At 43.8% G+C, this 13827-nt stretch overlaps 1 protein-coding gene across 8 annotated transcripts in view; it reads left to right on the top strand.

The window, feature by feature from the left end:
* Positions 1-13827, top strand: part of LOC109867043 (dedicator of cytokinesis protein 9) — a 117925-nt gene that overhangs the window by 36533 nt on the left and 67565 nt on the right. For 5 of the 8 annotated variants that reach the window (XM_031795588.1, XM_031795578.1, XM_031795596.1 and 2 more), the window contains exon 1: positions 3737-3928. The exons of the other annotated variants lie outside the window; for them this stretch is intronic. In XM_031795588.1, the coding sequence (XP_031651448.1) occupies positions 3752-3928 (177 nt within the window). In that variant the 5' untranslated portion in view covers positions 3737-3751. Of the gene's footprint in view, positions 1-3736; positions 3929-13827 lie in introns of those variants that run through there. 8 annotated transcript variants of the gene reach the window in all.

Here is a 13827-nt window from a genome sequence, read left to right as displayed (position 1 = left end):
TGAACAGACTGGTAATAGGGGTTACAACAATGGCGGCGTATAATTTTTGAAAAAGAGGGTCCAGATTGTCTAGCCCAGCTGATTGGGTCCAGGTTTTGCAGCTCTTTCAGAACATCTGCCAACTGGATTTGGGTGAAGGAGAAGCTGGGGAGGCTCGGGAAGTAGCTGCGAGGGGTGCGGAGCTGTTGGCCGGGGTTGGGGCAGCCAGGAGGAAAGCATGGCCAGCCGTAGAGAAATGCTTATTGAAATGTTCGATTATCATGGATTTATCAGTGGTGACCGTGTCGCCTAGCCTCAGTGCAGTGGGCAGCTGGGTGGAGGTGCTCTTATTCTCCATGGACTTTAGTGTCCCAAATTTTTGGAGAGCTACAGGATGCACATTTCTGTTTGAAAAAGCTAGCCTTAGCTTTCCTGACTGACTGTGTGTATTGGTTCCGGACTTCCTTGAACAGTTGCATATCGCGGGGACTATTCGATGCTATTGCAGTCTGCCACAGGATGTTTTTGTGCTGGTCAAGGGCAGTCAGGTCTGGAGTGAACCAAGGCCTATAATGGGGATCCTTTTTTATGCAAACAATGCCTGCAGTACTAATGTCGGCCTTGAACTTCCATGGCTTCAATGAGAGGTGGCAGTCTTTCTACCCTGCAATAGATTCATAATGGGACTTAGTGAGTGTCATAGCATTGTTTTAGACATACCTCAGTGTGCACAACAGGAAGAATCTGTGTCCTCAAGGTGAGATTTATCCCAACCAGCTGTGTCACTTCAAACCATGTCCTCTAATTAATTATTAGCCATTTAACCTTATTTGCAATGGTTCTCACTCAAAAATAACTGTCTCACTGTTGACAGACAGTGTTTTCAAAAGAGAACTTACTTGACTAGACAGACGTGTGTGTGTGTGTGTGTGTGTGTGTGTGTGTGTGTATGTATGTGTGTGTGTGTGTGCGGACTGTCCATGTATTGTGTCGCTTAGGGGCATGCTATTTTAGTTGCTGTGCTGCATAACTATGAACGTCAAGCCAGCGATAACACTGTGAAGTCACACTGATATTCCTTTGTCATAACCCTATAGTACATGATCCTCTTGCCCTTTACCTTACTTAGGGATGTGATCACTGCTCTTACAGTAGCAACAGTTCAAGCAGGAGACATGAAGCTTTCATTCCTCATAGTCCACTCTGCGGGCTGCTCTTATCAGTCCCTAATGTAGAGTTTGACTTGGCAATTTCACAGCAGATTACTTCTTGCTGTTCTATATGTTAAGCTTAAAAGCCCTCTCTCCACCATCTGACGGTCTATCCTGCTGTAGACTGCAGGCCATGGGGGATGGGGAGAGTGTGTTGAAGCCATGAGGTTGAAATGAGGATGTATTTCTAAGAGAACAATGAGTATACTTGAAGTCTTCATCCATCCATCCCTCCTCCTGCTCACTCACTCACCCACCCATATATCTGAATTCCATCAACCCCGGGCTCAGCTGCACTCCTCATCCCCCCCAATCGAATGTAGTTCACTGTGTCAGGTGCTGCTGAAATATTAACACAGCACACGCACATGCTGAGGGAGTTTAGCAGCACACTACACTGGTGCGCCCTTTGGAAGCACTTCTAATGCTGTGTGTGTGTGTGTGTGTGTGTGTGTGTGTGTGTGTGTCCTGATCAATGTTATTGCCCCACAGTATGACTTTTACTGTAATGGTGGTAGAAAATCTCCCCCAGTCACACAGAGTTTGAGCCTTTGACCGGTCAACTGAACACTGCATGGCTTTGGGGAATTACCCCCCGACATTTTACATCGCATGTATTTTCAGCTTGTAAATTCATATCAAATGAAATATTAATGTTTTAGTATGAATCTCATTCTCAATGGTGAACTCTCATCAGTGTTATTTTTCTGGTTCATGAAATCCCTCCCAGTATCTAGGAAGACTGTTCACTGTATGCACTTCAGTAGCTGATATGTGCATGTGACAATACAACCCCGGGTCCCGTGGATTATTCCCTGCCAGCTACTGTCCTGTAAGTGTGTGTACTGGGGTACTTTATGAGCATGCGACCCACAGCTGCAGCAGGAAACAGGGGCCGCCTCAGAATGACGGGAAATTGATAAGTAAACAAGAGATGGACAGTGCCCGGTTTCCCTGTCTGTCTTTCCCCAATCAGGACATGGGGCATGGCGCTGCAGACTCTTGTCAGTACAAACATGTCCAATGGCTCGAAGGCAGAGAGTCCATAAAATCAGGCCTGATTTGCAGGTGGGAGATATTAATTGATATAAGTGAATATTGATTAATTTCTTTATGAATGTGGAGCCAGTTCAGGTTGATTATTAAACAGCATGGTTTTATGGGTAAAGTTCCTGGCCCTAGTTAAACTGTGTGGCTGATGGATTGTATCTGGATGAATCCTAGTTTGACATCCTTGAAGGTCTTTGCTTAATCAACCTTTTCTGTCCTACTTCTAATATGTTTTATGCACTTGGTAGAACAGGAAGGACATGCTCTGATCCAGCCAGAGGCTAATCTTTTATTTAGAATTTATTCTCTGTGTGACGTCTCGGCATAAAAGGCTTAAATCCGTACATTTCCTTGGTGTGCTTTGTAAATAAAGATGGCTTTGAGCAAAAGCACTGGCCAGTAAATGTTTAGATTTTTTTTTCTCTCCAGGTTTCTAAAGTAAAACAGATTCGTCTTTGAACACAGGCTGACTGACTCAGCTGCTGTTTGTGTGGGCACACACTTTAATTGGAATATGTTAAGTCACAGAGTAGGTTTGACTCAAATCCTGTTCTTTTTAGATGAGCTTTCCCTTGATCAAGAAGATTACGGAGGATCATGTCCGTTTAGAAAACAGTTTTCCAAGCAGTCTGGCTGAGGTGGAGGAAGTATTTACTGTGTCTTTATTAAGGCTTTCATTAATCCAACCGTAATATGCTGCCATGTCATCATTATTCATGTTTTAGAGAAGTGTAAATGATGAACTTATTTGATTCTTGGAGAATTTGTCCCTTCGTTTCCCCTTGTTTCTCACTTCAACTAAATAAGCACTCAGCCACATTGCGCTTTGCCTGACTGTGGAAACAATCTATCCTAGAGTTAGCACACGTTCATTTACTCCTTAGTCAACGCCTTAATCTTCATCACATTCCCTCCCCTTACTGTACAAGAACAACTATTGTATTTTGGTGCGGTTATGCCGGCTGCTTATTTCTGAATGCATTCCCCAGAGAATGCAATAAAAGCAAATATTTTCATGTACAGATGTGGTCTGACTGTGAGTAAGGGAAAGATAGAGTTGAGGTTTCAAAGAAGGGAGAGGCAGGGGAAAAGAGAGAGCGAAAGGGAGAGCGATGCACAGCATCAGCAGCAGCCGATAGAAGCTGGCATTGTGTCGAGGCTCAGCATTGGCTGAAGCTGCAGCAGCGCTCACAGCATCCCCCCCTTCCCGTCTCTCTCCCTCTCTCGCTTGCCTGCTGACTGAGGCACTCCTGCAAACACAGGCTGGGACAGCTCTGCTTTGCTGTGGCTCTGACCGAGGCTCCTTTCCCTGGCTGGATAAACTCTCTCTCCAGGCTCCCAGGCTATCTCTCTGTTTCTCTGAGCCCAGACAGCAGCCTCGCCCTGGGGGTGCAGTCATAGGAAGTTGTGGAGCTGTGTTTCAGGATGGACCAGGCTGTAGTAGGTTTGGATCTGGGAAACTGGGTCATCGTCCGGCTCTACTGAGGGATGCCTGTTTTGGACCTGGAGTGATGGGGTGCACCACCAGTGTGGTTGTGTTTGACGGACTGCGTACGGTCTTACAGAGGAACTGTGGGTACATCTGCAAAAGTGGTGCTGCCGAGCCCGTCGGGCAGAACGAGGCTGAACAAGCCGCGTGCAGCCGGAGGGAGTCCCGGGTCCCATGGCCAACACCTCGAGTACTGAAGGTGTGTGTGTGTGTGTGTCGTTATTACTTATGACGTGCCTGCCAGACTGTAGCTCTGCTCCGATCTCTTCATACAGTATAAATACAACACCAGTCCTGACCTCCCTCAGCAGCCAGGTGCTTCTTTAAATCAAAGTAGTGTCCAGAGACAGGATTTCAGTTCCTAAATCCCCTCAACTGTCTTCCCATATCCTGTGAATTATATAGGGAACTTTTCAAGGTTTCCTTTAACACCAAACTTCCATTGAAGCAAAATGTGATACCGTTTTTCCAACTCAGGAAACAGCACATGATCTGTAGGAAAGTAGGCCGAACCCCATTGTGTTGCCATATTCGTTTTTTTATGGACATCTTATCCTTCCATTTGAGGTACCCAAAGCCACAAGACAGCTTTTATGTACTTAAAAGGAGCATAATAATAGTTTTTTTGATAAATGAATCAATTTCCTCCTTTAACTGACCTACTGCATTTCAGCTGCAGAAGTGCACCTATTTCAGTACTATATTTTACTTGATCCACCAGTGTGTGAAATTAAGAGGAGGAGGTTTGAATCTCACCCTCTGTGATGCGCTCCATGGGTTAAACCCTGTGCAGGAGAGGAGAGACCGTGGGCTCCGTGTCTGCTACAAATCCATCATCTTTGGGCTGCTGGCTGGCTGCATCTTCTGTTCTACCCAGTACCAGCTTGTCTGTCTTGACCTTTGTCTATGTCTTGTTTGCTCTCTAAGGATGCATGCAATTGCACCCTATTCCCTATATAGTGGACTACTTTTTAAAACTAAGCCTTATGGGCCCTGGTCAGAAGTAGTGCACTTTATAGATTAGGGTGCCATTTAGAATCCATTTGGGATTCTTCCTAACTGTGTATAAAGGATACTGATGGCTCTTTCCTCCTGCTGAATGTGACATCCATTGGGTTAACTGTGATGTGAACAGATTGACAGAGACGGCTCCATGGTAGAGTAGACCGAAGAGACAGGAGAGATGTATAGGTCAAGGGCATTGTGACCTTCCATGGCTCAGAGATGCTCTGGTCATCTAGCTCTGCTGATTTGAATTCCCTCTCAGCATTTGGTCGTGTCACAAATCATTAGGCGAAAAGGTGCAGGCAGGGAGAAGGATGCCGCATGACACCCGTGGGGGACACCTGTATGCGACACCCGTGTGCTATACTGTAACCGATAGGACGTCAGAAGAAATGCAATATGGTTGAAACTGAAGCATGTTTAGCTCCTTGGTGACTGCCCTCATAAAACAATGTTTCAGATGGACCAGCCGTACTGGAATCCCCTGTCCCCTTGACTGGAGTTTTGCTCTCCTTGTTGTTATGCTTCTGATTTATAGCAGGTATTTTGGTCCACGTAACCTGTAAAGACGTCAGCCATTAGTGTTGTTCTATACATTCCCTATGGCTTGAAGTCATTATCTCTGTGTGGGGGAATTTAAAGGAAAGGTTAAAGGGGTAAAAGCCACTGGGTGGGCCCCACACATACACACACAGAGAGAGAGATAGGGGTGGCTATTAGTAGGTAGTTCTTCGGTCCAGACTCACACAGTATGCCATTAGGGGGGTTGTTTTGAGAGTTGGACTGTTCTCTTATTTTACTCCCTCTCTGATTACACCAGCGCACCCTTTTCCTTCCTTTAGGAAACTCACATCTCTAGCTCTTCAGGGGTGGGGTGGATGCCTTTTAGGGGACAAAGGTCACTGCTATTAGGATTCTGCTCTCTAAGTTTTTCATGATTTGTCTGTCGCTCCTGCTAAACTACTTAGCTGTGTTGTACATCATCACTATGTTTACATTCTTACCATACTGTTGACAAGTGCACAGCTTCTTTCCTCCTCTAGAGCTCCAGGAGATTTGAGGCCAAAACCAATATTGCAACACAAAAGCAAATGTGCCAGCTATTCTTATCAATGGAATGTCGTTTCGGGAGCAGGAGAGAGAATGGTGCCGTCAAGTTGGGCCATGATAAAATAAGCTTTATCGTGTGGTGTGTTGAGGAGTAATGCTTGAAATATAGACTAACAATGTTTTCACTTATAACAAATGGCTAATGACTCAATTACTCTGTATATCTAAAGTGCCGCATCGCAGTGCTAGCTGTGCCACTAGAGATTCTGGGTTCGAATCCAGGCTCTGTCGCAGCCGGCCACAACAGGGAGACCCATGGGGCGGCGCGCAATTGACCCAGCGTCACCCGGGTTAGGGGAGGGTTTGGCCGGCAGGGATATCCTTGTCTCAACGCGCACTAGCGACTCCTGTGGTGGTCCGGGCGCAGTGCACGCTGGCACGGTCGCCAGGTGTACGTACGGCGTTTCCTCGGACACTTTGCTACGGCTGGCTTCCGGGTTGGATGGGCATTGTGTCAGGAAGCAGTGCGGCTTGGTTGGGTTGTGTTTCGGAGGACACGTGGCTCTCGACCTTCGCCTCTCCCGAGTCCGTACAGGAGTTGCAGCGATGAGACAAGGCTGTAACTACCAATTGGATACCATGAAATAGGGGAGGAAAAAAGGGGTGAAAAATATGTTTTTTAAAAACTGGCTTATAGAAATTTTTTCTAATTTATTCCAAATTAAAAACTGATCCTGAATCGTCTTGGCTGTGTGCTTAGGGTCGTTGTCCTGCTCCAGGGTGCTCAGGACTTCATCAAATCCCCCCCCAAAATGTCACATGCGTCGAATACTTCACGTGAAATGCTTAATTACAAGCCCTTAACCAACAATGCAGTTCAAGAAATAGAGTTAAGAATGAAGAAAATATTCACTAGATAAATAAAAAGTAACACAATAAAATAACAATAATGAGGCTATATACAGGGGGTACCGGTACCAACGCAATGTGCGGGGGTACAGGTTAGTTAGTTAATTTGTACATGTAGGTAGGGGTCATCAATGTAAATAGTCTGGGTGGCCATTTGATTAGCAGTAGTCTTATGGCTTGGGGGAGATGCTGTTAAGGAGTCTTTGGGACCTAGACTAAGGTTCCGCTTGCAGAGAGAACAGTCTATGACGGGTGATTGGAGTTTAACTTTTTTTTAATGGAAAAAAAATAAACGTGTGTGTGTGCTTTAAAAAAAAAATGTTTTTTTTTAAGTACACACACACACTTTAACTTTTTTTTTTTAAGTAAAAAAATAAAATAAAAATCCAATCACTGTCATATTCAACAAATTATTCATTTTTGGGGACCCCTACAGTACCCCGGGCCCCAGTTGAATACCCCTGCTGTACAGCATAACTGTGAATTAGCCGTAGTGTTACTCCCCTGGATGGCTGTTGCTGCTTTAGATGGTGACCACGTTGAATTTAGTCTGGTGTTTGTCTTAATGTCGTTAGGACGAGGTGTGGGACCATTTATTTGCAATGTCCGTTGCTGAGATCATAATATATTATCCTAGCCTAATTCCTTATAGGCATACAATCCTTCTCCTCTATTTATGTCATCCTTATAATTATTTTCTACAAGTGGAAACTCTGACTAGCCCCCATAGATAGTCAGTGTTATACACACAGGCTGGGCGTTCACCAGAACATCCACATGAGAGCAATGTGCCGTTAAATCTCTGCAGAGAGAAGACAAACAATCAGATCACTCCCCTGTACTTTTTACACACTAGCCGTAAGCACAGCTAAATAACAACAGACTTAGCTATCTAGCTAGCTAGGGCAATGTTTTTCTATCTGTCATGATTGTGTGTGGCGTCTCAGGCCGTTGTGAAGTTGCCTAGAATGGGTTGTTTCCAGACATGCTAATAACATTAAGGTGCTTTCCGTTGCCCTCTCTCACACACTCTGATTGGGACAGGAGAACATTATCTCCAGCACTTAGCTAGGCTCCTTCACAGTGACCTACTCTGGCAACAAGTCCTAGAGACACTAGACTAGAGCAACAATGTGAGATCTATGTGCAGCTGTTCAAACGGGCCACACATTTGTTCGATAGAATTGCGTTGCGTTCGGCCTTGGGTGAAAAAGAGTACATGTATCTATGCAGGAAGGAGGAGTCTGGAAATGCCATAGTGTGCTGTATCCATCCCTACTGTGGTCATGTTTTGTTTCCCAGCTGCTTTGTGTGAGATGAGACTCTTGTTCTCACCTCTTTATACACTACTGACGTAAGCAGCAGTGGGCGTAGATGTGGACTGACACTGACTGTATTATGATTTGCCTTATCTCCATGCAGTCAGTGTGAATTCTCCATTTTACCTGGCGCCTGGGAGCTCCCCGGGGAGACTGGAGTGAAAACAGCCTGGGTGCTGGTCCTGGGAAGGGTGTGTTCTGATGAAGAGGGGATGTGTGTTTTGTTACATTCCAGGGTTACACCCATCTGGTTTTCCCCTGGCTCCTACTGGGAAGAGAAGGCCCAATTATTGCATCAAGCCTTTGTTATGTAACACACCGCCCCAGCCCTGCTCCCTCCAGGCCAGAATGGGATAGCTGGGTGTGGGTGTCTGGCTAGCTTGACCTAGGCAAACACCAGTCCATACTGAGACCTGGCAGCCATTGTTTTTGGGCTTATATCATCTGAATAGAGAGATTTAGTTGAGGGAGTTTCACTATGTGCTAACCTTTTATCATTGGTATACAGAGCTAAAGCAAAGTCCTAATGAAAACACTGCTATCATTACCCAATTTGATAACCGTCCTCTAGTGCCAGATGCAGTGTCATAGGCCGTAGCAATTTACATTCATGCCATAAAAGTCCCTTATACCGAAATGGATAACAAGGTGATTCAGTGATGACGCAGACTGAAACTCAATAAAAGTCTAGGACTGATGCAGAGGACTAAAACAGAGGAAGCAACTCTTTCTTCTTAATGAGAGTGCTTCAGATAAAACGTCTGGGTGGAAATGAAGGGCAACAGTAATGATGAAACATGACGATAACTGTAGCAGACTTCTGTCCCTGCTCTGCTTTGTGTTTCATCACACTCTATCAATACTATTTCATATCTTAAAGATACAGATACACATTATGGATGCAATAGAAAACAGCTCTGTATTTACTCTGCACTTTCACAATCCTATAGTACCGTAGTTATGTATTCAGGAATATATATATATATATATCATAGGGATACACTGTTTCAACTTAAAGTCTGGCGTGACTCTTGGTCTCAGTAGAAACTGAACAAAAAAAGCATAACAAAACCCCCAAATTCACCCAGAATCTTTCCCCCTTCTGTGTAGTTGACTTGATGGCTGTGTGGGAATACAGTAGCTGCACTGCAGAGGGGGGAGGCAATGTCTTTTGAAGTCCTCCACAGTACATTATCTCGCTCTGCTGCAGACAGGAGCAGGGGGTGGAACCGGCAGATCCTGACTCCTGTCCATGTATAAACACATTACAGCTCTCTGATCAACGTCATTATGGACTGTTAATGTGTTATTGTTCCTTATATAGAATAACTAACCAATTAGGCATCAGAGCTGACATCTGGTTGTTTCTGCTTGACTAATATACAGTTAGCCCACTGTGTCCTGGGTGCTGTGTTAGTTTGAATGTGCAATCCAGGATCTAGGAGTCTTTCACCGCATGACTGCCATTATTGTTCAATAACTGTTTACATGCTGATTTTGTAAATGTCAAATGTAAAATTGTCAAAGGCTCCAATCACCCAAGTCATAGACTGTTCTCTCTGCTACCGCACGGCAATCGGTACTGGAGCACCAAGTCTAGGACCAAAAGGCTCCTTAACAGTTTCTACCCCCAAGCCATAAGACTGCTGAACAACTAATCAAATGGCCACCTGGACTATTTACATTGACCCTCCCCCTTTCTTTGTTTTTACACTGCTGCTACTCACTGTTTATTATCAGGGTACCGGTACCCACTAAAGTAAGCATCGTTATTGTTATGTAAATATCTTGTTACATTTAGAATTTATACTTTTTTAAAAAACTTTAGTTGATTTAGTCTATTTTATTAACTCTATTTCTTGAACTGCGTTGTTGGTTAAGGGCTTGTAAGCATTTCACAGTAAGGTCTACACCTATTGTATTCGGCGCATGTGACAAATACAATTTTATTTTATTTGATGTCACAATCGGTATTAACCACACAGTAATTCAGTTGGATTCCGCTGAGAGTGTGACATAATGAACAAGTGGGTGTTTCAAAGGATGTCTGATGGAATTCCTCATGGAATTGTGGCGGGCAGCAGTAGGAGTAGCTAGATTACTGTACTTGTCCGCAACTTGGTTGTTCGCTATGTAGAGTCAACATCCAAACAAAAATTTTGTCAACAAAATGTGGTGACCTTGCATTGCATCAGGGCAATGCTTTGACTTGGTTTGCTTTGACTTTAAAATGTTTGCCAAACCAAAAACATTGATTTAGAAGTTTAACAAACCACACGGCTATGCACAATTTCCACTAAAACATTTACAAAAACAAATTCAGTGGAAGAACTGTGCAGATGCAAACTTGGCTAACAGCAATACATCATTATGGATATGAATGTCATTCTCCTCATGTTTCACAAGTTTGGACATCACAGCGCAGCACAGCAGAGTACAGTGCAGTACAATACAGCACAGCAGAGTACAGTGCAGTACAATACAGCACAGCAGAGTACAGTGCAGTACCATACAGCACAGCAGAGTACAGTGCAGTACAATACAGCACAGCAGAGTACAGTGCAGTACCATACAGCACAGCAGAGTACAGTGCAGTACCATACAGCACAGCAGAGTACAGTGCAGTACAATACAGCACAGCAGAGTACAGTGCAGTACAATACAGCACAGCAGAGTACAGTGCAGTACAATACAGCACAGCAGAGTACAGTGCAGTACAATACAGCACAGCAGAGTACAGTGCAGTACAATACAGCACAGCAGAGTACAATACAGCACAGCAGAGTACAATACAGCACAGCAGAGTACAGTGCAGTACAATACAGCACAGCAGAGTACAGTGCAGTACAATACAGCACAGCAGAGTACAGTGCAGTACAATACAGCACAGCAGAGTACAGTGCAGTACAATACAGCACAGCAGAGTACAGTGCAGTACAATACAGCACAGCAGAGTACAGTGCAGTACAATACAGCACAGCAGAGTAGAGTTCGGTACAGTACAGCAGAGTTCGGTGCAGTAGAGTTCTGTACAATATACTGTATCGAACTGTACTCTGCTGTGTTCTACTCACTAGTGTTTTGACTTCGATACCAGGTCTAGTATCACGATACTCGATACCACAACAAAAGAAAGAAGGCTTATTAGACCAAGTCACAGAATGGCACTTCTCTATGGGGGTGCCAAAGGGTTCAATTCTCAGGCCGACTCTTTTCTCTGTATATATCAATGATGTTGCTCTTGCTGCGGGCGATTCCCTGATCCACCTCTACGCAGACGACACCATTCTGTATACTTCCGGCCCGTCCTTGGACACTGTGCTATCTAACCTCCAAACGAGCTTCAATGCCATACAACACTCCTTCCGTGGCCTCCAACTGCTCTTAAACGCTAGTAAAACCAAATGCATGCTTTTTAACCGTTCGCTGCCTGCACCCGCACGCCCGACTAGCATCACCACCCTGGATGGTTCCGACCTAGAATATGTGGACATCGATAAGTACCTAGGTGTCTGGCTAGACTGTAAACTCTCCTTCCAGACTCATATCAAACATCTCCAATCTAAATTCAAATCTAGAGTCGACTTTCTATTCCGCAACAGCCTCCTTCACTCACGCCGCCAAACTTACCCTAGTAAAACTGACTATCCTGTCATCTACAAAATAGCTTCCAACACTCTACTCAGCAAACAGGATGCAGTTTATCACAGTGCCATCCGTTTTGTTACTAAAGCACCTTATACCACCCACCACTGCGACCTGTATGCTCTAGTCGGCTGGCCCTCGCTACATATTCGTCGCCAGACCCACTGGCACCAGGTCATCTACAAGTCCATGCTAAGTAACGCTCCGCCTTATCTCAGTTCACTGGTCACGATGGCAACACCCACCCGGAGCACGCGCTCCAGCAGGTGTATCTCACTGATCATCCCTAAAGCCAACACCTCATTTGGCCGCCTTTCGTTCCAGTTCTCTGCTGCCTGTGACTGGAACGAATTGCAAAAATCGCTGAAGTTGGAGACTTTTATCTCCCTCACCAACTTCAAATATCTGCTATCTGAGCAGCTAACCGATCGCTGCAGCTGTACATAGTCTATCGGTAAATAGCCCACCCAATTTTACCTACCTCATCCCCATACTGTTTATATTTATTTACTTTTCTGCTATTTTGCACACCAATATCTCTACATGACCATCTGATCATTTATCACTCCAGTGTTAATCTGCAAAATTGTAATTATTCGCCTACCTCCTCATGCCTTTTGCACACAATGTATATAGACTCTTTTTTTTCCTACTGTGTTATTGACTTGTTAATTGTTTACTCCATGTGTAACTCTGTGTTGTCTGTTCACACTGCTATGCTTTATCTTGGCCAGATCACAGTTGCAAATGAGAACTTGTTCTCAACTAGCCTACCTGGTTAAATAAAGGTCAAATTAAAAATCTATTGAATTCAATATTATTACATGTTTTAGAGGTAGCTGTGTATGCATTAATGAATACATGTTACAATCAATGTGGTGTAGTTTTAGCAATCATTTTGACTCTGGTGAAAACAATGTGACTACACAACAACATAATGGTAAATCTCTATTGTTAATCTGGGTAACTGAAGATGTAGCCTAGGTCTATTTACAATACAGGTGAATGCATATTATTCAATAGGAGTGTGTGCATGCATTGAGTTATTGAGCTGGTTTCATGGGGCTACAGATGACAAACAATTCCTTCCATTTAGGACTTGTTTTATTGGCAACTGCTTGGAGAACATATTTTATTATCAACATGTGCATGGAACAGGGATGGGCAACTTTGATGGGGGTGGTGACCACAAAAATCTGAAATCATCATGAGGGGCCGCAGTTGCTTGCGGGTCTGCATACCACGTTGGTGTATATCACATTTTTTTAAATTGTACCTTTTTTGTATTCTACTATTCTAACTTGCAACAGTAAAACATATACATGTATACATACATATACATACATATACATATATACACAGTACCAGTCAAATGTTTGGACACACCTACTCATTCAAGGGTTTTTCTTTTTTTCAACTATTTTCTACATTGTAGAATAATAGTGAAGACATCAAAACTATGAAATAATACATATGGAATCATGTAGTAACCAAAAATAATGTGTCAAACAAATCAAAAAATATTTAAATTTGAGATTCTTCAAAGTAGCCATCCTTTGCCTTTAGTACAGCTTCACACCCTCTTAGCAAAGCCGTCGTACTGCTTGTAGAAATGTTTGTTTAAAATATCCTTCACCGGTGATTGAGAGAGACCCCTGTGCTCAACGTTACTGCCACCGGCTTAAGTCTTTGTTATGGTAGAAACGTAGGCTACGCTGTTACTCCTCGCAGACCGTGCAGGTCGCAGGGAAGATGGAAACAGCAGGGATTTGGGCAACTTAATAATTCATAAACAAAAATCAGTAAAATCACTGTAATTGGTAGATCTACCATTACTTATTTCTGTGAGCTTTCATTATCCTCGTTCCTCAGTAGGGAAATATCTTAAATATATGTGGGTTTTTAGTAATGGCAATATTTCTTAAACAGAAAGGTAAGAAAAATGAACCAACTAATCTATGCCTTCATTTCATTTGATATATGCTCCCATAACTTTCACATGATGGTGCTCATGGGTCCTTTTTGATGGAAATGCATACTGTAAAACATAATGAGCAATGGTTGTTAGTAGTATGAGTAATGTGTTTTATCAGAGACAGGAACTCTGACTCACTGCTGCTCTGAAACACAGAGAGCGCTGACACTTGTTGCCCTCAGGAAGACGGACTTG

The sequence above is a fragment of the Oncorhynchus kisutch genome, linkage group LG2 (genome assembly GCF_002021735.2).
Source record: "Oncorhynchus kisutch isolate 150728-3 linkage group LG2, Okis_V2, whole genome shotgun sequence".
Lineage (NCBI taxonomy): Eukaryota > Metazoa > Chordata > Actinopteri > Salmoniformes > Salmonidae > Oncorhynchus > Oncorhynchus kisutch.
Note: the sequence above shows the minus strand (reverse complement) of the source record. Positions and strands in the feature narration are given on the sequence as shown.